We start from the raw sequence: 27,839 nt of genomic DNA, 5'->3' as shown, positions 1-27,839 counted from the left end.
TGTCGGTCATTGATATTATCTTGCCACACTGCCCACACTTCTTGAAACAGTCTTTGGTTTCTGGAACACTGGGCAAGAAATAGCTGCACTGAAATGAAATGACTTGACGGGCTTTAATTTTAATAGGTATCTGTTAAAATTTAGGTTTATGTTATTGTGACAGGTTATAAGATATTAATGGGTGTTATTTATTAACATCATATTAGTTGAAATTTTTATATGGTAATTTCCTGGTGTATGTGCAGCTTCTTAATTTTTGGAATCTGAGTAGAACAGCAAGGTCAACTGCAGACTATAAGTTATATTGTAAATTGTAAATGTTGAAAGACACAGACAGACTGATGCCATCTAATATACTACTACTGTTGTGACTACATCAAAAAACAAGTAAATTGAGAAGGGGTTTCTCAGAGGGAAAAAGAATAGAAGAGGCAGCAACCTGGTGGAAAATGTGAACAGTGAAAATAATATTATCTCATCCTGGACCAAAAAAAGGTATATTTTCTGGGCTCCACAGTAAGAGAAGAATTAAGATAGCCCTGAGGAATGTCGTAGACGCAGGAAGCCATACACATGAATGGAGCACCTCTCTAGAAAACCCTGGAGCTCTTAGAGCTTTGCTTACATTACCTGGACTCTGTTGGATGATGTCACCTATTCATGAGGATGAATATCCTGCTTATTTTTGAAGAAACATAATTTTACATATGAAAATAATTCAACAATCAGAGATAGAATAGATTTTAAGACATATATTTTATTTTGTTACATAAAAAATATGTAGATGCTTTAAAAATAATTCTACAAATTAGCAGTGTAGTAAAAATGACCGTGAATATAAACAAAGTTCAAACAAAAATTGACCCTAGTTCAGCAAAAAATTTCTTAAAATAGACAACACATGAAAATATGCCTATAAACTAATACACTTTACTTGTATTAATTTTCACTTCTTGCCCCCTTCAGCCCTTATTAATAGTTTTATTTGAATAAAAAAAGTCTTCTAGTTTGTTCATACTAAACCGAAGTGAATCACCTTAAGAGATCCATTTCCTCCAGAATCCTGCAATAAATGAAAAACACAAATCAAAAAAAAAAATAACCAAAAGCAGACACATCCCTGAGGACAAATAGAGTAGGAGCCTTAAGCCCAATTATTGTTAAATGCAACTTTTATATTTGATTTGCAGTAAGGGGGTAATTTTAAAAGGAGCCACCTAGTTTCAGGTTGCAGGAGCTTGCATAAATGGCCACTCATGTGAGTACAGTAAATGACCTCTTATGGAATTCTGCCTAGCGGAAAAGTATGCACAATGTTTTTATGACATGTATTTTGCCAGTGGCATGTGCAATGACAGAGCGTGCAAATATGTGTGTAAATTATGAATACCATAATTTATGTGCTTTCCCCAGGATTCTATATAGCGCACCTAGCGTTGTGTGCTGAAATCCAAGCGTACTCTGCAAAAATGTGCATAACTTAAGTGGCTTAACAAGCCAATCGGCGTTGTTAACAGCACTTAACAAGAAATAATGAGCACTAATTGGTGAAAATTAGAATTTACACGCACAACTCCCTAAGCATATTCGGTAACTCACTGCACCTAAATTTTAATGCATGCAGGCAAAAGGCGGTGTAGTTATGGGCGGGGAAATAGGCATTTCATGGATGTTCCAAAATTTACGTGTGGTTTTAGAATATGGCCTTCTATGCCTAAATGTACATGCCAGGATTTACGCCACATTTTTGTTGGTGTAAATGGAGGCACGTAGTTTTAGGCAATAGGATATCAACTAAATCTAGGCGCTGCTTATAGAATACGCTTAGGCAGAAATGATTTCCGCACAGATTTTCTAGGCACCATATAAATAATCTGGCCTTTTATGGCTAACATATAGGTGTTGGCCTTTACACCAGCTAAAAAGCTAGTGTATGTGATCGCGCCTCAAATGCAAGAATGTTTTCTGCCACTTGTATTAGTATTCTATAAAGAAGAGTAGGCATCTACTGCTCTTTTCTTTATAGAATAGGTGACTGCTAATCTTATTATCCTAGACATCTTGTGGTCTCAGTTACCACATGTATGCTATGTATGGATATTCATGTTAATATTACTGTGTGTAGGGATGAAGGAGAGATATGTGCAATATTTAGAGGGGCATTTTCGATATGACGTCTAAATCCAATTTTGGACGCTTTGTTGAAAATGTCCAATAATCAAATGGTGAACATAGCAATCTTCAAACCAGAAAAAGTCTTTTTGTTTTGAAAATGGCCACATACTAGATGTTTTTGTATTCAGTGTGTCTATATTTTTGTACCATCTTTGAAAAAAATAAAAAGTCCAAGGGAAAAACACACAAAAATAGCCATTGGGATGTATGAGGGTCAGCATTCTTAGTAGACTGGCCACACAGACAACCCAGCAGAGCACTGCAGTGGACATCTCACCGTTACCCCTTTATATTGTATTAGAGCAGCAAGAAGGTCCCTGGAGTAGCCTAGTGGTCGATGCAGTGCACTGTAGAGAAGGGAACCCAGGCCCATATCCCACTATATATTTTCACTTGTAGTAGAAAGTGTAAGCCCTTCAAAACCCACCGAAAGGCTACTGCACCCAACTGTGCATCACTACAATATCCCTTATGGCTGTAGGTGTCACCTATATGTGGATACAGTAGGTTTTTGGTGGGCTTTGGAGGGCTCACACTTTCAACCACAAGTGGAAATATACAGTGGAATATGGGCCTGGTTTCCCTTCTGTACAGTGCACTGCACCAACCACTAGGTTACTCCAGGGACTTGCTTGCTGCTCTGATAGGACTGGCCATAATATCTGAAGCTGTCATAGAGACTGGTATGCACTGTTTCTTTCACACCTTTGAGGGGTGGGAGGGGGTCAGTGACCACTGGGGAAGTAAGGAAGGGTCATGCCTTAATCCCTCCAGTGATTATTTGGGGCACTTTTTTGTGACTTAGACGTGATTGAAACAGGTCTAGACCAAAACGTATAACTTTTAGCCCTAGACTATTTTTTTGCCTTGCTCCATTTCAAGTTTTGAGAATGCCCAAATCCCACCTCCGACATGTCCTCTTCTGATTTGGATGCACTGCATGCGAACTGCATAGAAAAACATCTTTAAAATGTGTTTCAAAAATAAGAATTTGGACTTTTTGGCAAAAAAAGGTCCATCTGCTGCTTTTTGGACATTTTTCTGTTTCAAAAATGAGACCCTTAGTGTTCTATAAATATGACTATGGCCCTTATTTTAGAAGCTCTATTTGTGTTTTGGATGTCTGAAAATCAGCATTTAGACATTCATATTGTATGGACTCCCAAATCTCAATTTTATAAACCTGGAATATGGACATCTAAATCTGCAGTACATCCTTATTGTAAGAGGGTGTGGTCTGGGTGGCACTAGGGAGGGGCCAAACTATGGACATCCAACTCCAAATTCAGAAGTGAAAGGGATGCCCATGTTTAAAAAGATGGACATTGGTATTTAGACCTGGTACCTTGAATGTCCAAGTTACAGAAAGGTGCTTTGTTTGAGCAGTTCTTAACTGGAGGGATTAAGGGAACTCACAGTAGTTATTTTTCTTCCATGGAGGGTTCACAATTTTAAATTAAAAAAAAAAAAAAAGAGCCCTACTGGGATATGAAACAGCTTGCTGCTACTCTAAGCATTAGGCTACTCCTCCACATGGATACCTTCATGGCTATTTTATAACATGGATGTTCCTCTGCTACCAAAATGACATCCTGTCCTTTGTTTTGTCCTGTTCATAGTTTTGACATTTTAATTTGTAAAATGAATGTTCATGATGGACATAACCAGCACATGGATGTCCATTTCTCATCTATTTTAGAACACGATCTGTGGATGTACAGCCTGTTCTGAAATACATGAGAAATGGACCTCCATATGCAACATACTGACTTGGACATCCTTTCTAAAATGCTAAACCACATATCCTAATACAAACACATAAAAATAGAGACTGAAAAGTCTGTGTGTGATACGATTATAACTACAGTGTAAGACTAGAAATGCCTATAACTTTTGATATAAGCAAAAGTAAGATGTGTGTAAGTGTTGGTTTATACTTCCCCTACATTACAGATAGTTAGCATTCCTAGGTGTTTATTTTCCAGCTAATTAGGGGATCTTTGAGGGTACAAAGAAACCTGCATTTATCAGGGTTTTTGAGCCACAGTTACTGTGCTGGCGGAATCATATATGCAGTGCATTTTTTGTAGAAAAAAAGGTGTCGGTACTCATTATGGGCGGGGTCACCACATATGGCTCCACCCCTGATAGCCACACCCACATTAGCCACACCCCTTATATCAGCCATGGCACATATAAACAGTATAGGAGAAAAACAATAACTTGTGATTTATTTTCATTATAAATCATTTCTGTAAGATGTTACAGCTCCAGTATACCCAGTGCAAAATAAGACAACAGATGTAAATTCTCAAATTGGACATATTCCAAACACTAAAATGAAAATAAAATAATTTTTTTCTACCTTTGTTGTCTGGTGACTGTTTTCTATCCATACTGGTCCAAGTGTCTGATTCTGCTGCTGTCTATCTGTTCTCTTAACTCCGTTTCCAGGGCTTCCTTTCCATTTATTTCTTTACTTTCCTCCTTTCTTCTTCCATGTCCAGCATTTCTCCTCTCTCCCCGCCAAACCCTCTATCCATCCATGTCCAGCAATGCTCCTCTATCTCCTGCTCTGCTCTCCTCTCCATCCATTTCCAGCATTTCTCCTTCCTCTCCTGCCATCCCATCCATGTGCATCTCCTTCCTGTCTTCCCTCCCCTCCATCCATGTCCAGCATGTCTCCTCTCCCCTCCCCTCCCATGTCCAGTGATTCTCCTCTCTCCCCTGCCCTCTTCTCCTATCCAAGTCCAGCAATTCTCTCTTCCCTGCCTTCCCCTTCCATCCATGTCCAGCAATTCTCCATTCTCCTCTCTCCCCTGCCCTACTATCCCATCCCCTCCATGTCCAGCGATTCTCTTTTGCCCCCTATCCTCCCCCTCCCTTCAATGTCCAGTGACTCGCCCCAGCCTCCACCTGCCCCTGAGATCATTTAAACCCCAGCCCCATTTGCCCAGCCCCAATTGGCCACACACACACCCCCCAGCCCCAATTGGCCACACCCCCCAGCCCCAATTGGCCACACAACCCCCCCAGCCCCACTTGCCCACACACACCCCCCCCCCAGCCCTACTTGCCCACACACACACCCAGCACCAATTGGCCACACACACACCCCAGCCCCAATTGGCCACACACACACACACCCCAGCCCCAATTGGCCACACAACCTCCCAGCCCCACTTGCCCACACACACACACACACCCAGCCCTACTTGCCCACACACCCCCCCCCAGCCCCAATTGGCCACACAACCCCCCCAGCCCCACTTGTTCACCCTCCCCTGCTCGCTCCCTGCCTCCTAAAACTTATTTTTTCGCGAACCGGCAGACTGAAGAAATAAAACAAACAGCTGACAGGCTTGCCTCCTTCGATCGCGTCGGCCGCTTCCTTTCCCTGCATTCTCAGCGCGTCCCGCCCTCGAGGAAAGGAAATGACATCAGAGGAGGGCGGGACGCGCTCAGAATGCAGGGAAAGGAAGCGGCCGACGCGATCGAAGGAGGCAAGCCTGTCAGCTGTTTGTTTTATTTCTTCAGTCTGCCGGTTCGCGAAAAAATAAGTTTTACGAGGCAGGGATCGGTGCAAACAGCAGGGAGCGAGCAGGGGAGCCCCAGAAAAAAGGTGCCGGTACGCCGTACCGTCGCGTACCGGCACAAAAAAAGCACTGCATATATGTACCTTTGCATTGTTTAGGAGTTGACAGCACAGAAAAGGCACAAAACTGAGTGGAGAATACAAAACACACCAGGGGTGAGATGGGGAAGTAGTGTTTTTTCCCCTGATGTTTATCTAATATGCACCTAATTTAATTCATGGTCTGTGAAGATCCCCTTTTTGGATCTGCACAGATCACGGATGTTAATTTATTGCTACCAGATTTTTCATCGCTACCAGGTCTTCTATTGAAGGAATATCAAGTGGTTGCTCTAGAACTGTTTGTAAAGTGCATCTATACTTTATGCACAGTCTTCTTCAAGACCAGTACACATAATTTGTTGTGGTTGTGCAGTTCCACTCACAGGACTAAAATCAGCAGACTCCTGAGGCAGTAGTGCATGTGCCAAAACATGTGGAGTCATTTATACTACAGCTACACAAAACCTGTTCTCTTATGTATTGAATAAAAGTTTTTTGGTGATCCCATTCGTTTGCTGAGCTTTCTTCCACTTCCCACTTTTTGGTGATTGTGCAATTTTATTTAATTCAGTCAGTTATTTAAAATATTTATATCCCACACAATCCATAGGTCTAGGAGGGTTATATAACAAGATGTATAAAATTCACACAAAAACTACATAAAGCGAAGATACTTACCTGTAGCAGGTGTTCTCTGAGGACAGTGGAGGAGTGGCCTAGTGGTTAGGGTGGTGGACTTTGGTCCTGGGAAACTGAGGAACTGAGTTCAATTCCCACTTCAGGCACAGGCAGCGCCTTGTGACTCTGGGCAAGTCACTTAACCCCCCTTTGCCCCATGTAAGCCGCATTGAGCCTGCCATGAGTGGCAAAGCGCAGGGTACAAATGTAACAAAAATAAAAAAATAAAATAAATTCTCACAAGTGGGTGACATCATCCACGTCTCCCGGTGTGGCTCTTAAATAAGCTACTAGAGCTTTAAGAGCACACGCAGCATTCCCAGTGTGCATGCATGAGTGCCTTCCCACCCACTGCAAGAATGCAGGACCATCAATACAATACTATAGCATACTCCAAGGGGAGGTGGGAGGGAATTGAGAATGAATGACCTGCTGACCTCGGAAAACACCTGCTACAGATAAGTATGTTCGCTTTCTCCGAGGACAAGCAGGCCATATTCTCACTTGTGGGAATCCCTAGCTACCAGGCTCACAGAAAACAACAACCATAGGTCAACTGGGCCTCAAAACAGTGAGGACAAAACAGTAATTTACATGAAACTATATGCAACTGTGTGAGAGAGCAGCCTGGAACAGAACAAAATGAGCCTAGGAGAGTGGAGTTGGATTCTAGACCCCAACAAATTCTGCAGAACTGTCTGTCCAAACCAACTATCGTGTTGGGTATCCTGCTCAAGGAAGTAGTGTGATGTGAATGTATGGACTGAAGACCACATTGCAGCCTTGCTGACCTTAAGTGGGCTATCAATGCAGCCATGGCTGTGACATTGCGAGCCTTGACATGACCCTCAAGAGTCAGCCCAGCCTGGGCATAACTGAATGAATGCAATCTGCCAGACAATTAGAGATTGTGCGTTTCCCGATGGCAATTCCCATCCTATTGGGATCAAAAGAAACAAAAAGCTGAGGGCGTCTTTTACTAAGGAGTGCTCACATTTTTAGCACGTGTTAAAATTGTGGGTGCTCTAAACGTTAGAGTCGCCCATAGGAATGCATTGGCGTCTCTAATGTTTAGGGCACCCACAATTTTAGTGCGCGCCAAAAACGTGAGCGGGCCTTAGTAAAAGACACCCTGAGTGAACTGTCTGTAGGGCCTAGTCCACTCCAAGTAGAAGCCCAATGCTTGCTTGCAGTGCAAGGTGTGCAATGCACTTTCACCAGGATAGGCACATGGTTTGGGAAAGAATGTTGGAAGAATGATTGACTAGTTCAGATGGAACTCCGACACAACCTTAGGCAGGAACTCAGGGTGCATGCTGAGAACTACTCTGTTATGATGAAATTTAGTGTAAGGTAGATCCGTTATTAGGGCCTGAAGCTCACTGACCCTGCGAGCTGAAGTAACAGCCACCAGAAAACAAGACCTTCTAGGTCAAGTACTTCAGGGTGAGTACGACATTGAGGTCCCACGACACAGGCGGAGGTTTAACAGGGGGCTTTGTTAAAAGCAAACCTCTCATGAAGTGAACAACTAGAGGCTGTCCAGAATGGGCTTACACTCTACATGACAATGGTAATCACTAATTGCACTAAGGTGAACCCTTACAGAGTTGGTTTTGAGACCAGACTCAGAAATGTGTAAAAGGTATTCAAGCAGAGTATGTGTAGGGCAAGAAAGGACATCTAGAGCCTTGCACTCACACTAGATGGCAAACCTCTTCCACTTTGTGGAATCTTTCCTGGCCGTCAGCAAAACCCGGGAGACACCGTCAGGAAGATGCAAGGAAGCAAATTCTAAGTTCTCAACATCCAGGCTGTGAGGGCCAGAGACTGGAAGTTGGGATTCAGAAGAGATCCCTCATTTTGCATGATGAGAGTCGGAAAACAGTCCAATCTCCAAGCTTCTTCAGAGAACAACTTCAGAAGAAGGAATCAGATTTGCCTGGACCAATATGGAGCGATCAGGATCATGGTTCCTCGGTCTTGCTTGAGTTTCGGCAAAGTCTTCCCCACCAGAGGGATGCGAGGATACACATACAGAAGACCTGCCCCCCAATGAAGAAGGAAGGCATTTAACTCTAGTTTGTTGCGGGCCTGAAGCTTGGAACAGCACTGAGGGACTTTGTGATGGAGACAAGTGGCAAAGAGGTCCACCGAGGAGGTGCCCCGCACTCAGAAAATCTCATGGGTAATGCATATGTTGAGTGACCACTCATGCGTTTCCATGACCCTGCTCAGTCTGTCGGCCAGGATGTTGGATTTGCCTGCCAGGTAAGTGGCCTTGAGAAGCATCCCATGCTGAACTGCCCACTGCCACATCCGGACGGCCTCAAGACACAGTGGGTGTGATCCAGTAAACTCCCTGCTTGTTGGTGTAGTACACTGCAACCTGATTGTCTGCTTGAATGAGTACAATTTGGTTGGACAGCCGATGTCTGAAAGCCTTTAGAGCATTCCAGGTTGCCTGTAGCTCCAGGAGGTTAATCTGATGATCCAATTCTTCAGCTGACCAAGCACCCTGGGTGTGAAGTCCATCTACATGAGCCCCCTATCCCAGTTCTTCACCTGAACATCTTTCAGGATCCCATAAAGAGGAACCACCACAGTCTCTCTAGAAGGAGATTTGTAGTCCAGGACCTCGAACATCTCAGTCCTGGGCTGGCCCTCCATCTCCAAATGAATGGGAATAGCAGCTGCCATTTCCTGCTTAAAACCTGGGAAGGAAAGGCACTCTGGTGGAGACTTCCTCCTTTCCTCTGGAGGGGAGGGGTCAGCTGGGATGCCATAGAACTCCTCCTCTGAGAAGTACTGCGGCTCCTCATCAGACTCTCATGAGCGCTCCTCATCGGTGTCATAAAAAAATACTCATGGGAGGGCCAAGACCAAGCCTGCTCGAAACTGAGGAGCCATGTCACTGAGAAGGGTGTTGGGTTTCAACCTCGACTCTGGTGAAGTTTCCTCCCCCAATGTCGAGAAGATGCCCACATGAGCGGCTGTCAATACCGGTGCCACATGTGACACCGGTGTCAGAGACCTTACCTTAGGTTGAGGGCCCTGCAGGGCAGCAGGAAGTGGCACAGCTGGTGCAAACACCCCAGATGCTGATGCGCACTACTGTAAAAACTGCACCAAGAGCTCAGGGAACACGACTCATATGTGCTCATCAAGAAAGGCCATTGGGAAAGGCTGGGGTGATGGTTCAGAAACTGTTGAACCAGGATCGAGATAGGTGCCTGGTCTTGAGTGAGTGGAGACCTGCGCATTGGCACCTCTTGTATGGAGGGGGAGAAGTCCTCCAGGCACTGATGCTTCTCAGGAACCAAATCCCTCAGTGCCCCAGAGCTCGCAGCACTGTGCATCGAGGGGGATCAATGCTGATGCCGGACATTGATGCTCCTTGGTGCCAACATCAAATCCCCATGTCTCCTTGGTGTCGGGTCTGATTGTGACCAGTCCCGGGGGCCCTGCACAGCGGCCGGCATTGAGGCAGGTGGAGACCCACTCAAAGAACGCCCCAGTATCTGAGACAGGCCTCTCAGCCATATGAACTGATGCACTCAATGCTGACATCATTTGAGTCTTGAATGGTCTTATCGGGTGTGGCTGATGGGGAGTTACTCACCTTTGTAGGAACAGGGGCTCACAGATGCTCAATGTCAATTTGTTTTACTGGCTGTGCTTCTGGTTGAGAAATACATCTTACAATCTTGGACGACCTCCACAGCACCTTCTTTTACTGCCTGGATGAACTTGATAAATGAGATGGCAACTTGGGTGTCTTCACAGTTTCGACACCCTGTGCTTCAGGGTCGCCAATAGTACTGTGAATTGTGGAAAACTTTTTTATAACTGTGTTAGGCACGCCCAAGTCCCGCTTTCGCTATGACTCCGACACACCCCCATGAACTTTGGCCATCCCTGCGACGGAAAGCAGCTGGGGACGTCCAAAATCTGCTTTTGATTATACCGATTTGGATGACTCTGTGAGAAGGATGCCCATCTTCCGATTTGTGTCAAAAGATTGGCATTCTTCTCTTTCAAAATAAGCCTGATTGCGTGCCAAAAATAAAGGAAACCTAAAAGTGGGGAAAAATAAACAAACTATAAGGGAAAGGTGAAGGACCTTTCCAAAGAAAGAAAAACAAAGTCAGGGCATACAAGCCCTGAAGGCACAAAGTCTGAAAAAAATACACTCATCCATCAGACGCTGTAAGGAGCGTGGGACAATTGCGTTTTCTCTTCACTGCGAATGAGAAGAGACTGATGGTCCCATGCTCTCGCGGCAGGTGGGAAGGCACTCGCATATGTGAGGTGGGGACACTGCATGTCCTCTTAAAGCTCTAATAGCTTGTTTAAGCTTTGCACCAGGCAACACGGATGACATCACCCACGTGAGAATATGGCCTGCTTGTCCTCAGAGAACACACAATACATAACATTCCACAGACTGCAATTATATAACAAATTAGAGAACCAGAGCTCACCTGAAACATTTCTATACCCAAAATGTCATATTCAGTGATGCACTATTAAAAGCAGCCCTCCTCAGTTTAACCCCAATTATCAAATATCTTCTAAGTGATATGGTTTATGGTCTATTAACTTGATATACTGCTCCTCTTGACAAATGCAACAAACAGGTTTACAATTCAAGAAAAATAAAAAGAAAAGAACACCACATGTAGATAGGACAGCAGAGGTTTAAAAAAATAAATAAAAACAAAGGCTAGGCAGAAGTTTGGCCAGGTATTAAGTTGGTAGAGGCTATTCCCTTGGTGGAGGCACATCAGACCACTCCTTCACCAAAGGCTTCTCTAAACAAGTGAGTCTTGAGGGCTGATTTAAGCTTGTCAAAAGACAGTTCTAGGTTGAGGGATTTGGGAAGGGCATTCCAGAGAGATGGAGCTGTGTAAAAAAAAGCACAATCTCTGATGGTAACAAATTTTGCTTTGGAAACCGAGGGAACACTCAAACAATTGCCATTGAGGGAATGTAGACATCTGGATAGAGTACAAGGAATTATAAGAGATGAAATGTAAGGAGGAACAGAAGTGAAAAGCACCCTGTGGGTAAGGGTTAAAATTTTATAGTGGCTTCTTATGTGCCTTTCTCTGTATGTCCTGTCTGTTTTGATCAGATTGTAAACTCCAAGGAGTAGGGACTGGGGGTAATTTTATGACTTAGAACATGTGTAATAGTATGTACTTTTCCTTGTGTGGGTACTCGTAAGTTTTTGAAATCACTCCAGGGAATGTATGCATTCACATTTGCACCTGCTCTATACCTCACACACAATTTCTGGGTTATTTTACATGCATACATGTGTGTTTTCAAAAGTTTGCAAATACTTCCCAGGCTGCACCCCTGCTTAATTCGGGTAAAAGGCAGTATGAGTATAATTTTACATGCATATTGGATGCACAGTTTTATAAGTAGTGATTTCTCTGCATAAAACCCTATTTCATGTGCAGGAATGACTTTAATTGATTACTATAAGCAATCTTAAAAGCCAAAAGTTGCATGCATCTTAATTAGCTAATGAGCCACTAACTCACAATTAACTGATGATAACAATCAAATATTGCAATTAAATGGCAATAATTGGGATTTGCATGCACATCTGCCTGCGCACTATACTATAACCCCACATGCCTAAATACTCTAGCAGGGGATGTGGCCAGGTGAAGGCAGGGGTATTCAGAAATGTTGCGCATGGAGTTATAGAATAGCCCCATTTCGGCGCATAAATGACAGGAGTTGGGCGCTGGCATTTACATTAGGTTTTAGCTGACAAAAATACCAGTGCCCAACTTTCCGTGCAGAAATAGGCTCAACGCTGAGTTGCAAATATAGGTGCACTCATAGTGTTGAGCATTAAGGAGTTTGGCGGGAGGATGGTGCCTGGCGCATGCGCTCAAGAGTTGTGTGTTAAGCACAGCACGAGCACATGCCCAGAATGCCAGAGAAGGAGGAAAGAAGGAGGAGGAAGTGCCAATTGCCCAGCGTCCCTTGTGACAAGCCATGCTAAGGAAGAGGATGGGAGGGAGAGCGATCTGACCCAGGCACAGAACTTGGCAGGCAGAGCTCTTCCCGAGCACCGGCAGCCCCTCTGCTGCCCCTCAGCCACTCAGTGCAGGAAACTAACAGCTCAAACCAAACAAGCATATGAATATCAAACTAACTAGTAATTAAATCAGAATGCCCAAGAAGATAAATAAAAGCATCTTTGGTATTTCAAAAGCACCTGCCATTTGAAAAATATTCTGCAGTGGACACATCCAATAAGTTTAATACCTGCTAATCTTGCTTCTCCTTCCTCTAGACACCCTAATGCCAGCTCAGAGGTGGCATAGGGTTTACAGCAAGCCAGCAAGCTTATTGGTTCATGTGCTTGTTAGCTCTCAGCATTCTGTGCTAACAAATGTGGGCGCTCGTCCGGCGCTAATGGCCTCTAGCGCCCGCATTTGATTCACAGCATTGAGGTCAGAGGGATTAAGGAGGTGTCATGCCTTTAATCCCTCCAGTGGCCAGCTGCTCATTCAGAGCACCTTTTTGTACCCTAGACATGTTTGAAACAGGTCTAACTAAGGATGTCCTTCTTTTTAGACTTGGGCGTTTCCTTCTCTTCGGCAATCGCTGTTGGATGTCTTGATTTTGGGCCCATTCTACTCCTGCCAATATACTTCCTCTTGCTATTTGGATGTACAGTGGAGTCGAATGTCCAAATCCTTCCTTTGCAAAATCAGGATTTGAATGTTTCAAGCACAAGAATGTATGTTTTGGCATTTTGGGACATCCATATGCGCCGAAAGCAAGCACCTTAGTCTCCTTCAATACATCTCCTTTTCTTTTTCTGGGCTCTTACAACCTCTTAAATATTATAGACAGGATAGCTGATTGGTGGATTCTTTAAATTTGTACTATCCTTGAAGATAAGTTTATTGGTGCCTTAGGAGGCCATTATTAAAAAAACAAACAAACAAACAAACAAACTATATATATATATATATATATATATATATAGGCATTGAGAAATGTGTACAGGTGCTCAGTTATAAAATTATTTATTTATGGTTCTTTTTTACCCCACATTTTCCCACAAATGCAGACACAATGTGGCTTACATGAATTATAAAAAAGAAGAAAAGTACAATACATGAGTGCTACTGAAGAATAAGGATGTAACGCTAACAACAGCAATAATAACTAAACAGCAGAGTTACCGGTGGAGTATGTAGTTTCAAAGAGGAACGTTTTCAGCAGTTTCTTGAAAAGATGGTGATCCACTTGTGATTTTAAGGTCAAAGGTAGAGAATTCCTCTTCGGGCTGGTGTAGTGGAAAGACGAGGCAAAAAGAAGCTTGTATTTGACACTCCTACAAGTAGGGTAATGTAGCTGGAGATAGGAGTGAGCTGTTTTTATGGCATTTCGTGGGGGTATATCTATTAAAGGAATCATGTATTCCGGAGCTAATCCATAAATTATTTTATGCGTTAATGTGCAGATCTTGAAAGCGATACGTTCTTTTATGGGTAGCCAGTGTAGATTGAAACGCAGAGGCTACGTACGGACCATGCGCGATTTTCCCAAGATGAGTCGGGCAGCAGTATTCTGGGCAGTCTGGAACTTTCTCAGTAAGTGCTCCTGGCAGCCCGCATATATCCCACTACAGTAATCTAGGTGAGACAGAACTAGCCAGTGAACGACAGTGCGGAAGAGCTCTCTGGTGAGACAGAATCTGATACGCCGCAGCCTCCACATTGCATAGAACATCCTCTTGGTGACCGCTCGCACATGCAGGTCCAGTTGCAGATGAGGGTCCAGCTCAACGCCAAGAAGTCTAAGGCTCTTCGCGATAGTAAGTGTCTGGTCTTTGATGACAAGGGTGCTTAAAGAGAATTTGGCATGGAAGGACGAGAGGACAAGACACTGAGTTTTACCTTTGTTTAGCTTAAACTGAAACAGCTTTGCCCATACTTCCATGGTTGAAAAACTCGCTTCCATAAAATCTGTGATTTCAGTTAATGAGGAATGGAAGGGGATGTAGATGGTTATCCAGCTTATTTTCGAAAGAGAAAGACGCCCATATTTCGACCCAAATCGGGAGATGGGTGTCCGTTTCCCGTGGGCGCCCAAATCGGTATAATCAAAAACCCGATTTTTGGCGTCCTCAACTGCAGTCCGTCACGGAGATGAACAAAGATCACGGGGGCGTGTCGGAGGCGTGGCAAAGGCGGGACTGGGGCATGGTTATTGGCCGAGGACAGATGAGCGTCTTTAGCTGATAATCAAAACAAGAAGGGCGTTTATGACGAGAATTTGGCCCGCTTTATTTGGACCCTTTTTTTCAGGTCCAAGTCCCAAAAAAGTGCCCCAACTGACCAGATGACCACCGGAGGGAATCGGGGATGATTCCCCCTCCCACCAAAAAAACCCACTTTACAAACTTTTTTTCCCAGCCTGTATGCCAGCCTCAAATGCCGTACCCACCTCCATGACAGCAGAATGTGTTCTATCCTCTGACAGCCTTTCCCTGGTTCTGATGTGGGTCTCGGGTGAATGTGGCACCTTTTCTGTTAAGGGCACTGCAGAGTCACATCAGCAATGCATTGTGGTGGGTGTAGGGTATTGGACTCCGTGATTCCACTAGCTTGTGTTAAATGCTCACGATGTTGGTAGTTGGTAGGCTATACTCCCATTCTGCCAGCTCAGACCTACTGCTAATCTCAGTACCAGCGAGACTCGTTGCCAGTGGGGCACAACCTCTGATCTGCAGTTAACTGTGAGTAAAGGTGTTTATTCAAATAAAGGACGTTTTCAGCGAGATTAGTCTTCAGGTGTGAACTGCTGTGCCAAGGTTATACACCAGCAACAAGTCCTATCCCTGGAGCACTTTTAGTGGGTACTGCAGTGCACTTCAGGCAGGTAGACCCAGGCTCATCCCTCCCCCCCCCACCCGTAACACTTGTGGTGGTAAATGGGAGGCTTCTAAAACCCACTGTACCCACATGTAGTTGCCCCTTCACCCCTAAGAGCTATGGTAGTGTTGTACATTTGTCCCTCCCATGACCAAATGGCTTGGATTGGGACGTTTCTGAGCTGGGCGTTTTTAGTTTCCATTATTGCTAAAAAACAAAAATGCCCATCTCAGAAGGGACCAAATCCATGGCATTTGGTCTGTCCGAACCGTATTTTAGCAATGAAAGATGGACGTCCATCTTTTTCGATAATACTGTCTGTCCTGCCTCTTCACATACCCGTTTTTGGACATAGGCGCCCATGGAGATGGGCGTTCGCGTTCGATTATGCCCCTCTATGTCATCTGCGTAGATAAATGGATTTAGACCTAGTTTAGCTAGTGCGTTTGCCAGGGGAAACAGCATGATATTGAATAGTGTTGGAGAAAAAGGCAAGCCTTGGAGGACCCCACATAAGGCTTTCCAGGGAGCAGAAAACACCGGTGTGGCTTTGACCTGGTAAGTTCTGGATGACAGGAAACCCTTAAACCAATGTAGCACGCTCCCTCCGATGCCTAAGGTATCTAGTAGATGTAGTAGGATGTCATTAAGCTGTTTGTTTGAGCCTATTTATGTCTAGGAATATTTGCTCTACAGTATACAATAAAATAGAATGGTCTAGTCACAGAAGAAAATAGGTATATCCTGTTCAAATATCTCAAATGCATTCATGTAAATAAGATGCTATTTTTAGTTAGAAACAAATTGGCCTGGTCATGAAAGAGTATTTCTCACAATGTGTGACTGCATGGCATGTATTCTACTCATAAGGTAAAAGTTACCTTCTGTAAAGACATTCCACATGTTTACTCTGGAGCACCCAGTGTGTGAATGGGTCTGGTCTAATAAAGGGATCTAAAGAATGATTGACATCTGTTTAAATGCTGGTATTTCCGCCACCGTTTTGCATTGGCTTTCATGCTTCATGTTTCTTCAAAACTCAAGCTCTCAGTTTTCAAATTCCACCCAGCCTCACTGCATTAAGTATTTTGTACAGACACTGATGTTTAATCAGATCACCATTTGAACACTGTAGATTAAACAACCTATATAATTTTCGGGAGGGGGGGGGGGGCTGAGCCCAAAATGGAGGGCCAGGCCCCCCAAGCACCCTATGCCTATTCCACTGCTATACTGATGGAGTTTTTAAAAGATCTTTAATTGGTTCAGCACTGGATTTATCATCTATGAAACTTTGGGGCAATTTTAATTTTCAGTTTGATCAGACTAATAGGATTTCTTTTATGCATTTATTTTTCAATGGAAGCAATTAGCTTCATCCAAATTGCAAGAGGCCCAGCACATATAACTCTCTGTTCCCAAATCTTAATAACCATCCTAATCACCCCAAATCCTTCCTCCCCCAATCCACCCTGCCCACCAATAAACCCCATTTGAAATTAAACAAATATAAACCTAATGTATTTACATAAATTACACTGTAATTTCAAAAATGACCTTAATAAATGCTAACATTAGAGCACGGCCAGAAATAAAACAAATAGTAAAAAGCCCTCTTTGATGGCTGTACTAGAAATGTGGTTAGTGCATGGGGAAAGGCCTCCATAAAGACATGCTAAGCCCATTTCTTAGCTTAGTATAAAGGCCCCTTAGTTTGCAACTGAGCGAATTCAAAAATGTGTGTGATTGCTCAACTAGAAAGAGAATGGAAGTGCAACATGGCTACTGAGGTGTTATCTTGGGTAAGAGAAGTGGGAACTGAGGCCGATATAGTCTGTGTCCCGCAAATGGCAAAAGACTGAAAGATGGTTAGCCAAATCCAGCATGGGGGAACAGAGGCCGATGCCAGACAGACTTCTACGGTCTGTGTCCCACAAATGACAAAAGACAGTGAAGCTTCGGCAACCCCAGTGTTGTAGATCACTTTACTGTCATGTGCTGCAAGGGAGGGTGCTGTGCAGCTGAGGGAGGAGAGAAGACATCTTGATTGGTAAGTTGAATACTGTCAGCAATACTTGAGGATGATCTGTGGTTATAACCAAGACTCTATCATGTTTGGCTGCCTATATGGTTGGCATGATGACTTGACAACCAGCGTTTAAGCATGGGTGACTGGGGCCACACAGAGTGGTGAGAGCAGCTGTGGCCATCTTGCTGGGCAGACTGGATGGACCATGCAGGTCTTTATCTGCTGTCATTTACTGTGTTACTGTGTGTGTGTGCATGTTAAATGGTAAAGATAATACTTAGATTTAGTTTCTCTTCTTGTGAAATATTTGAATGATATTGCTAGCAATGCACCAGTATTCTTCACCTGGTTGGACTAAATATTATCTGTTGATAAAATTGATACTACCTGTTCAGAGAACTGTTGTTCTTTAATTAAGAATGGTGTTCAGGATATTCTTTTCAATCTGTTTTGGTTAGTAGACGATTGCCAATTAAGGAGAGTCTTTTACTAAAGTGTGCTATGGTTTTGCTCTTAGCGTGCCTAAACAGCGGTAACTGAAAGGCTTATTTCCAAAACCTGCTAAGTCCATTTTAGTTGCATCATAAAAGACACAGGACACCATGGTTTACTTAAGTTTAAGGTTTTGAAATATTCATTAAGACACATTTGCTCTATTTTCTCTGTCTATCTTGAAGTTTACAGTTACAACAGGTTAAGGCACAGATTCAAGCGTTTCATTTGGAGGACATCAATTGTGCCTTGGCTTGTTTGAGACAGTGGTTTTAAGTGAGGAGTAATAAGCCAGGGAACTTATTGGCAAGTTTTTTTGAAAGGGGAAAGAAAACTGAATAATACACATAAATTAAGAGGGGAAAATAGATGAAATATGATGATGAGGGGATACAGGCTCAGTAGAAGAGATTCTACAAGAAGCTGTATTCAAGTACATAAGTATTGCCATACTGGGAAAGACCAAAGGTCCATCGAGCCCAGCATCCTGTTTCCAACAGTGGCCAATCCAGGTCACAAATACCCGGCAAGATCCCAAAAATGTACAAAACATTTTATTCGGCTTATCCCAGAAATAGTGGATTTCCCCCAAGTCCATTTAATAACGGTCTATGGACTTTTCCTTTAGGGGAAGGAAAGCTAAGGAAAAAGATCTAGTTACCTATGTATGTGAAGCTGGGTTGCCAGTTTTGCTACCTCCTGTGCAGAAATGGTTAAATGCACCTATTGAGGTAAAGGAGTTTATGCAGGTGATAAGGGATCTTCCTTTGAATAAAGCTCCTGGTTTGGATGGGCTTCCAGAGTATTTTTTTAAATAAGATTTTTAAAGAAGATGTGGCAGGGGATTTAAGATATTTGTTTAATAAATTGTTGGACAGGAAATTTGCCAGGTTCAATGAGGACAGCAGCTATAATTGTGGTACATAAAGAGGGGAAGGATAGAACTGTTTGTGGATCTTATAGACCCATTTCTTTCTTTCTTTCTTTATTTGTTGCATTTGTATCCCACATTTTCTCACCTTTTTGCAGGCTCAATGTGGCTTACAGTATACCGCCATTTCCGGATTGAGAAATACAAAGTGGTATTGCATTAAGGTCATAAATGGTAGAATAAATTAGATAATCAGTTCATTTCTGGTGTGAGAAATAAGGTGGTAGTGCGTTAATATTCATTAGTGACAGAGTGATTGAAGCAGTCAGGTATAGGGAGTTCGGTTTTGTCTAGTTATGGAAGAGTTTCGCTGTCTGGTGTTTAGGATGGATCATTGTGGTATGCCTTTTTTAACAGATTGTTTTTTAGTAATCTTCGGAAGATTGTTAGGTTGTGCGTTGTTTTTATGGCATTTGAATATTGAATGCAGATGTTAAAATATTTGCTAAGTTTTTGGCTGAGCACTTAGCTAAAATAAATCGGATTTCTGATTCATATTGACCAGTCAGGATTTATTCCTGATAGGCAGGCAGGGGATAATATTAAAAGAATTTTACAGTTATTTTGGCCAGCAAACTGGCAGAAGAGTCCTGTGGTAGCTGTCTTAATTGATGCAGAGAAAGCTTTTGATAGGGTAGATTGGGATTTTTTTTGTGGGGGGGAGTTAAAGGAAGTAGAGTTGTCAGGGAATTTTAGTACTTGGATTAAAAATTATGTGAGGCTCCTAATGCAAGAGTAAGAGTTAATAGCAGATGTTCCCAATTATTTATTTATTTGTTGCATTTGTATCCCACATTTTCCCACCTATTTGCAAGCTCAATGTGGCGATTGCCTTTCCAGTATGACAAATACAGAGTGATATATTTTGGTATAATAAAGTGCATGTGTGACAGACACATAAGGGAATAGAAAGGAGGAAGCGTTAAGTTATGTCCAGTTCAAGTATTAGTATCGTTGTGTTGCAGGATTCAGGCATTTAAGTTGGATCGTTAGGGTATGCCTTTTTGAACAAGATAGTCTTTAGTGATTTCCGGAAGTTTGGTAGATCACACGTTGTTTTTGCGGCGTTTGGTAGTGCGTTCCAAAGTTGCGTGTTTATATAGGAGAAGCTGGATGCATAGGTTGATTTGCATTCGAGTCCTTTGCAGCTTGGGTGGTGAAGGTTTAGGTATGAGCGTGTTGATCTTGTTGTGTTTCTGGTTGGTAGGTCTATGAGGTTTAACATGTATCCCGGGGCTTCGCCGTAGATGATTTTATGAACCAGAGTGCAGATTTTGAATGCAATACGTTCTTTCATTGGGAGCCAATGCAGTTTTTCTTGTAGGGGTTTGGCGCTTTTGAATCTCGTTTTACCAAATATAAGCCTGGCTGCATTGTTTTGAGCAGTTTGGAGTTTCTTTATGATTATTTCTTTGCATCCCAGATAGATTCCATTACAGTAGTCTAGGTGGCTCAGTACCATTGATTGTACCAAGTTGCAAAATATTTCCCTTGGGAAGAAAGGTTTTACTCGACCTATTGTAACTCCGAGAATTTTCAGGCTGTCTGAAACAGGAAGGGTGTAGTCTGGGGTGCTTATGTTAGTGTTGTATTGGGATGAGAGGATGAGACAGTGTGTTTTTTCTGCGTTGAGTTTTAGTTGAAATGCATTCGCCCATGAGTTCATGATGTTCAAGCTGAGTTTGATTTCATTGTTGATTTCTGTCAGATCATGTTTGTAAGGGATGTATATCGTGACATCGTCCCCGTGAATGTACGGGTTAAGACATTAGGTGGATAAGGACTTAGCTAGCGGGGTCATCATTAGGTTGAAAAGGATCAGTGATAGTGGTGATCCTTGGGGTACTCCACAGTCTGGTTTCCATGGTGGTGATATGTTCGAATTTGATTTCACTTGATATGTTCTAGTGGTTAGAAAACCCTTAATCCAACTAAGTACATTTCCACCAATTCTGAAGTATTCTAGAATGTTTAGTAGTATTTTGTGGTTAACGCAATAGACATGTCGAATTGTAAGAGAAGTATGCTTTTGCTGGTTGCGATTTCTTGTTTAAATTTGGTTAGGAGAGTAATTAGTACTGTTTCAGTGAAGTGGTTAGAGCGAAATCCTGATTGTGATTCGTGTAGTATTGAGAATTGGTTTATGTAATCGGTGAGCTGTTTGGCTACCATGCTTTCCATCAGTTTGACTACCAGTGGGATAGATGCTACTGGGCGATAGTTGGTGATTTCATTGGGTTGGGTTAGATAGAGGAACTAGATGGGGTGTCCACTTTCTTCTTTGCTGTTCGCATTAAGAGTTGAACCTCTTGTGACTAAGGTATGAGTTTGCACAGATATAAAGGGGGTTATAGTGGGTCACTGTAAATATAAGATTGCTTTGTCTAGAGACAATTTATTGCTGTATGTGGCTTATCTGTTTTCAATTGTTACCAGTACTGTTAAGGGAGTTTAAGGTGTTTGAGGAGATTTCAGACTTTAAATTGAATATGGATAAGTCTGAGTTAGTCAATGTCTCTGTGGAGGACTCAAAGACATTAAGACTGCAGGAGGTTTTTTTTTTTCATTTAAGTGGACTAAGGACTCTGCATGATACTTGGGTGTACAAATTAGTAGGAATCTAGAGAAGTTACATGATCTATAACAGTTTGTTCCAGAGTATTAGAAAAGAATTGAATAAGTAGCATGCAATCTATTTGTCATGGTGGGAATGGATAGCTGTTATGTTCTTCCTAGGATTCTTTAATTTTTTCAGATTTTGCTGGTAAAGGTCCCTAAAAGAATAAGGAGAAAATTAAAGCAGGATAATTCTGATTTTAGGAGAAAGACAGATTTTGTACATAGGTAAGGAACAAGGAGGTTTAGCGTTATCTAATTTGGTTTATTTTTCTTGGCAGCACAATTGGAAAGTTTGTCTAGAGAACCAGGTTGTCCAGATTGAAGAAGCCTTTCTTGGGTATAAAGGTTTGGTGGACATTTTGTGGGGTGGGGAGAGAATTTGGGATACAAAATCCCTTTATTAGGCATTATTTGGGAACTTGGGAGTTATTGAGGTTTAAATAGGAGGAAATTTGATAGGGCAGTAATGCTTTGGGAGAGAGAACTGGTGGTAAAGCTAATAGAAAAGTATTTCAAAGGCGGTCTAAGAATGGGTTAATAAGATATGGTCAATGAAAAGAGAATGGGGAATTTATCCCATTTAAACAATTGTGAGAAAGGTATGGTTTGATTATAGGGGACTCTTTGGTGTTATTATCTGTTCAGTTATTAATGAGAAGGGATGCTACATTGGGTACTGATGAGGAAAGTGACCTTTTTCCAAAGGGTGGGATGAAACGTCATCTATTGTACAGATTTTAAGAGATTACAAAGATGATTATTTTTCAGTGCATGATGGCTTGGGAATGGGATTTGGGGGAGACAATAACAGTTATAGGATGGAGAACATTTTTACATAGGTGGGCAGGCATCTATTTGTGCTTTACTATCTGAAAAGGCTTATAAGAGACTGTATCTGTGGTAAATCTGTTGGAGAGTAAGTGGAGGGGTTGGAACATTTTAGCATCTTTGGTGGGGATATTTTAAAGTCCAGTTATTCTGGGCTTCCACAGGTCAAGAAAATCAGAAAGCGTGTGAAGGAATCCATGGGACTGTTGGATCATGAAGGAGTAAAAGGGGCACTCAGGGAGAATAAGGCCATCCATTTTATTAAACCTAAACATAGTGGAGAGATTGAATGAATTCTTTGCTTAGGTCTTTACGGAAGAAGATGTAAGAGAGCTACCTGTATTTTATTTATTTGTTGCATTTGTATCCCACATTTTCCCACCTTTTTGCAGGCTCAATGTGGCTTACATTATGCTGTAATGGTGATCACCATTTCTGGATTGAGAAATACAAAACAGTGTTACATTAAAGTTCAAAAATGTTGAAGTAACTTATAAAGTATGTTGGATAGACAGTTCATTTCAGGCATGGGAAATAAGGGGGTGATGCGTTAATGTTCATTGGTGAAAATTGATTGAAGCGATCAGGTGTAGAGAATTTGGTTTTATCTGAATTCGGTTGGTAGAGTTATGGTGTTATGTCATTTATGATGGCTCATTATGATATACCTTTTTGAACAGGTTGGTCTTTAGTAATTTCCGGAAGGCTGTTAGGTTGTGCATTGTTTTTAAGGCCTTTGGTAGTGCATTCCATAGTTGCGTGCTGATGTAGGAGAAGCTAGATGCATATATTGATTTATATTTAAGTCCTTTGCAACTGGGGTAGTGGAGAATGTGCGATGCAAGGGTGACGATGCAAAGGAACTGAAAGAAATCTTGGTGAAACTGGAAGATGTACTGAGTCAATAAGATAAATTAAAGAGTGATAAATCACCTGGATCGGATGGCATACACCCTAGGGTACTGAAAGAACTCAAATATGAAATTGCTGTTCTGTTGTTTGTGATCTGTCACCTGTTGTTAAAATTGTCCATAGTACCTGAGGATTGGAGAGTGGTCAATGTAACACCGATTTTTAAAACAGGATCCCTGGGGTGATCCAGGAAATTACAGACTGGTAAGCCTGACTTCAGTGCCGGGGAAAATAGTGGAAGCTATTATAAAAAATAATATTACAGAACACATGGACAAACATAGACAAACATGGTTTAATGGGACAGAGTCAGAATGGGTCAGCATGGTTTTGCCTCACCAATTTGCTTCATTTCTTTGAAGGTGTAAATAAACATGTAGATAAAGGTGAGCTGGTTGATGTAATATATCTAGGTTTTCAGAAAGCTTTTGAAAGATATCCTCATGTAAGACTCCTGAGAAAATTAAAAAGTCATGGGAAAGGAGACAATGTCCTTCTGTAAATTAGGAATTGGTTACTGGACAGAAAACAGAGGGTAGGGATCTGTACTAGGACCGGTGCTCTTTAACATATTTATAAATGATCTGGAAAATGGAACAAGTGAGGTGATTAAATTTGCAGACGACACAAAACTATTCAAAGTTGTCAAAACACATGCGGATTGTGAAAAATTGCAGGAAGACGTTAAGAAATTGGAAGACTGGGCATCCAAATGGCAGATTAAATTTAATGTGGACAAATGAAAGTGATGCACATTGGGAAGAATAATCCAATTCATAGTTACCTGATGCTACGGTCCACCTTAGGAGTAAGCACTCAAGAAAAATATCTAGGTGACATTGTAGACAATACGCTGAAATCTTCTGCTCAGTGTGTGGTAGTGGCCAAGAAACCAAACAGGATGCTAGGAATAGGAAATGGATGCAAATTAAAACCAAGCATATTATAATGCCTCTGCATTGCTCCATGGTGCAACTTCACCTTGAGTATTGCATTCATGTCTGTTCATTGTATCTCAAACAGGATGCTAGGAATTATTAGGAAAGGGATGGTGAATAAGACCAAAAATATTATAATGCTCTTGTATCTCTCCATAATGTGTCTGCACCTTGAGTATGGAATTCAATTCTGGTTACCATATCTCAAAAAAGATAAAGCAGAATTAGAAAAGGTTAAAAGAACAGTGACTAAAATGATAAACGGGATGGAACTCCTCTCATATGAGGACAGGCTAAAGAGGTTAGGACTCTTCAGTTGGAAAAGAGACAGATGAAGGGAGATATGATTGAGGTCTACAAAATCTTGAGTGGTGTAGAACAAGTAGAAGTAAATCAATTTTTTATTCGTTCTAAAAATACAAAGACTAGGGGACACTTGAGGAAGTTACAAAGAAATACTTTTAAAACAAATAGGAGGAAATATTTTTTCACTCAACAAATAGTTAAGCTCTGAAACTTTTTGCCAGAGGAGGTGGTAGCAGCAGTTAGCGTATTTGGGTTTAAAAAAGGTTAGGACAAATTCCTGGAGGAAAAGTCCATAGTCTGCTATTGAGACAGACATGGGAAGCAACTGCTTGCCCTGGGATTTGTAGTATGGAGTGTTGCCACGTTTTGGGGTTTCTGCCAGGTACTTGTGACCTGACTTGGCCACCGTTTGGAAAACAGGATACTGGGCTGGATAGACCATTGGTCTGACCCAGTATGGCTACTCTTATGTTCTAAAAAAGATATAGCGGATTTATAAAAGGTTCAAAGAAAAGCGACCAAAATGATAAAGGGGATGGAACCCCTCCCATATGAGGAAAGGCTAAAAAGGTTAGGGATCTTCAGCTTGGAAAAGAGACAGCTGAGGAGGGATATGATTGAGGTCTATAAAATCCTGAGTGGTGTAGAATGGGTAGAAGTGAATTGATTTTTTACTCTTTCAAAAAGTACAAAGACCATAGGACATTCAATGAAAATACATGTAAATACTTTTAAAACATATAGGAGGAAATATTTTTTCACTCAAAGAATAGTTAAGCACAGGAACTCGCGGCTGGAGGACATGGTTACAGCAGTTAGTGTAGCTGGGTTTTAAAAAGTTTTGGACAAGTTCTTGGAGGAAAAGTCCATAGTCTGTTCTTGAGATGGACATGGGGAAAGCCACTGCTTGCCCCGGGACTGGTACCATGGAATGTTGCTATGAATTGGGTTTTTGCCAATGCCAAGTACTTAGTGACCTGGATTGGTCACTGTTGGAAGCAGGATACTGGGCTAGATGGACCATTGGTCTGATCTAGTATGGCTATTCTTACGTTCGTAAGAACTTAATGGTATACTGGACTGTACATTAGCTTGATATCATCCAAGTTGTCTAAGGAGAAAGAAGAATTTAAAAAATGGGGTTGGTTGCTGCAAGATGTGTAATTGCTCAGAAATGGAAATGTTTAGAAGTACCATCACTGGAGGATTGGAGAGTTAAATTAAGATATATGGTAAATATGGAAAAGTTGACTGACTTGAGAAAAGACTGTTTTAATATTAAGGCTCAAGAATGGTTAGGTATTTCAGTGTATTTAGGTTTTTTAAGGTGCTTTATTATAAAGCTTGCTTTGATGTACCTGTATATATAAAAGTAGTAAAAATCAAATAGGAAGGAGTGAAGGTTATTCTCTCTCTAACTCTCTTTTAGCACTGCTGCTGCAAGGGTCCTTTCCCAGCAGATTCCACTTTGGCTCACCAACAAAAATAAAAAAATTGGCTGTAGCCTTCTGGCTGCACATTGATAATCCGTGCCTGATTGCTGCTACTGATGCTGCTTCTGCTCCTTCCCTGCCTACTCCACAAGTAAAACAAACAGTCACAGCAGCATAGTTAGAAACCACCTCCCTCAAGAAAAAAAAAACTCTGAGTTTTGCCAGCCTCCAACCAGTCTCTTTTATCACTGTCCAAAATTCCACAAAAGGAAAAATAAATGCAACTCACACTTAATAGCCAGTATTCTCACAGTCCATTAAAACATGGTCAGCTAAACTCTCTGCATTTCCCTCTCCTGGGTCAACTTTGATATCAGTAGGTTCCTGCTCTGCCTATTTGTTCAGGGACACTGAAGGGCTCTCTGGGAACCTCACTTCCCTGTCCTCCATGGCATCATATAGTGCTTATTAATCCAGGGAAATATATCAGCCCACACCCCTACCCTTAGTTTCTGGAGCAACTGCTGAGTTATTGGGAAAGTGGGACCAGGGCTACTTTCTCCTAAGGGGCTCTTTCCAATTTCCTATCCTTCTAAAGGTTGGTTCCTATTCTGCTCATCCTCATGACGGGAACCGTTTTGAAAGTCCTGCCTAAACTGGTGCTGAAGGCTATCCTTAGGAAGGTTTTTGTCCCTTTCTGGGGAGGCTGCAGAGAGGGAATGTTGGATGATGGATAGAAAACAGAGTGTAGGGTTAAATGGCCAATTCTCTCAATGGAAGAGGGTGGACAGTGGAGTGCCCCGAGGATCTATACTGGAACTGGTGCTATTTAACGTATTTATTAATGCTCTGGAAATGGGAACGACAAGTGAGGTGATTAAGGACCCCTTTTATTAAGTGGTGGTCAGCCTAATGCGGGCTTACTGCTCGCTACACAGGAAGAAACGCTGGGCTACCACAGCAACCCAGCGGTACTTCCCACCCTTAGCATACCATCATATCTGGTGCTACAAAAATATATTTATTTTTGTAGCACCAGAGTGAACCCGGCGGTTAGCCAGGTTAGCATGGGAGCCCCTACCGCCACCTCAGTGGGTGGTAGTAAGGGCTTCCCCCTGAAATGGCCGTGCGGTAAGTGCTTTACTTGCCGCACAACCGTTTCCTGCAGGAGAGACTTCCCTTTTACCCGCTGTGGTAAAAGGGGACCTGGGTGCATGAAAGCACTTGCCGACGCCAGCGCAGGCCCCCTTTTGCCACAGCTTGGTAAAAGGGGTCCTAAATTTGCAGACGACACACAACTATTCAGAGTTGTTGGAATACCTGCGGATTGTGAAAATTGCAGGAAGACCATAGGAAGTTTGTTTATTTATAACACAATTTATAAACCGCACTATCAAAGATTCTAGGCAGTGTACAAAAAAATATTCATAATCCAATAAGACAACACTAACATAAAACAAATCTAAAAATAAAAAAATCTAGAAATCATAGGAAATCAATAAAAGGTCCATACAACCCCTTAACCAAAGGCATGAGGGGAAAAAAATAAACTTTGAACAATTTCCTAAACTGGAAGTCTCTAACCCCCCCCCCCCCCTGTTTACTAAAGCTTAGCTTGATTTATCTGCAGCAGGGCCCATTTTATTCCTATGGGATCTGCTGCAGATAACTCAAGCTAAGCTTTAGTAAACAACCCCCTTAATTTTTTGTAATTCCATAGGGAGACTGTTCCACAGAGGTACATCTTCAACATAGAAGATTTTTGACCTAATATCTCCTAACCCAATCTGTAAGAGGGAACATTTAATAACATTATATCAGCAGATCTTAGAGGATGAAGTAGGCAATAGATCCCCAAGATAGCAACTAAAAGAATCAGAACTTCACCATTGACAGCCCTATAGATCAAACACAAAATCATGCTAACCAATGGAGTTTCTGTA

General features: G+C 42.1%; 1 protein-coding gene across 1 annotated transcript in view; it reads right to left on the bottom strand.

Moving 5' to 3' along the window:
• Positions 1-793: 793 nt before the first annotated feature.
• The window catches only part of WDPCP (WD repeat containing planar cell polarity effector), an 846,895-nt gene continuing 819,849 nt past the window's right edge, over positions 794-27,839 (bottom strand). The window contains exon 20 of the mRNA XM_030196158.1: positions 794-1,063. Coding sequence (XP_030052018.1) covers positions 1,013-1,063 — 51 coding nt within the window. The 3' untranslated portion in view covers positions 794-1,012. The remainder of the gene's footprint in view (positions 1,064-27,839) is intronic.

The sequence above is a fragment of the Microcaecilia unicolor genome, chromosome 3 (genome assembly GCF_901765095.1).
Source record: "Microcaecilia unicolor chromosome 3, aMicUni1.1, whole genome shotgun sequence".
Classification (NCBI taxonomy): domain Eukaryota; kingdom Metazoa; phylum Chordata; class Amphibia; order Gymnophiona; family Siphonopidae; genus Microcaecilia; species Microcaecilia unicolor.
The sequence above is the reverse complement of the archived record's forward strand: the minus strand, read 5'-3'. Positions and strand labels throughout refer to the sequence as shown.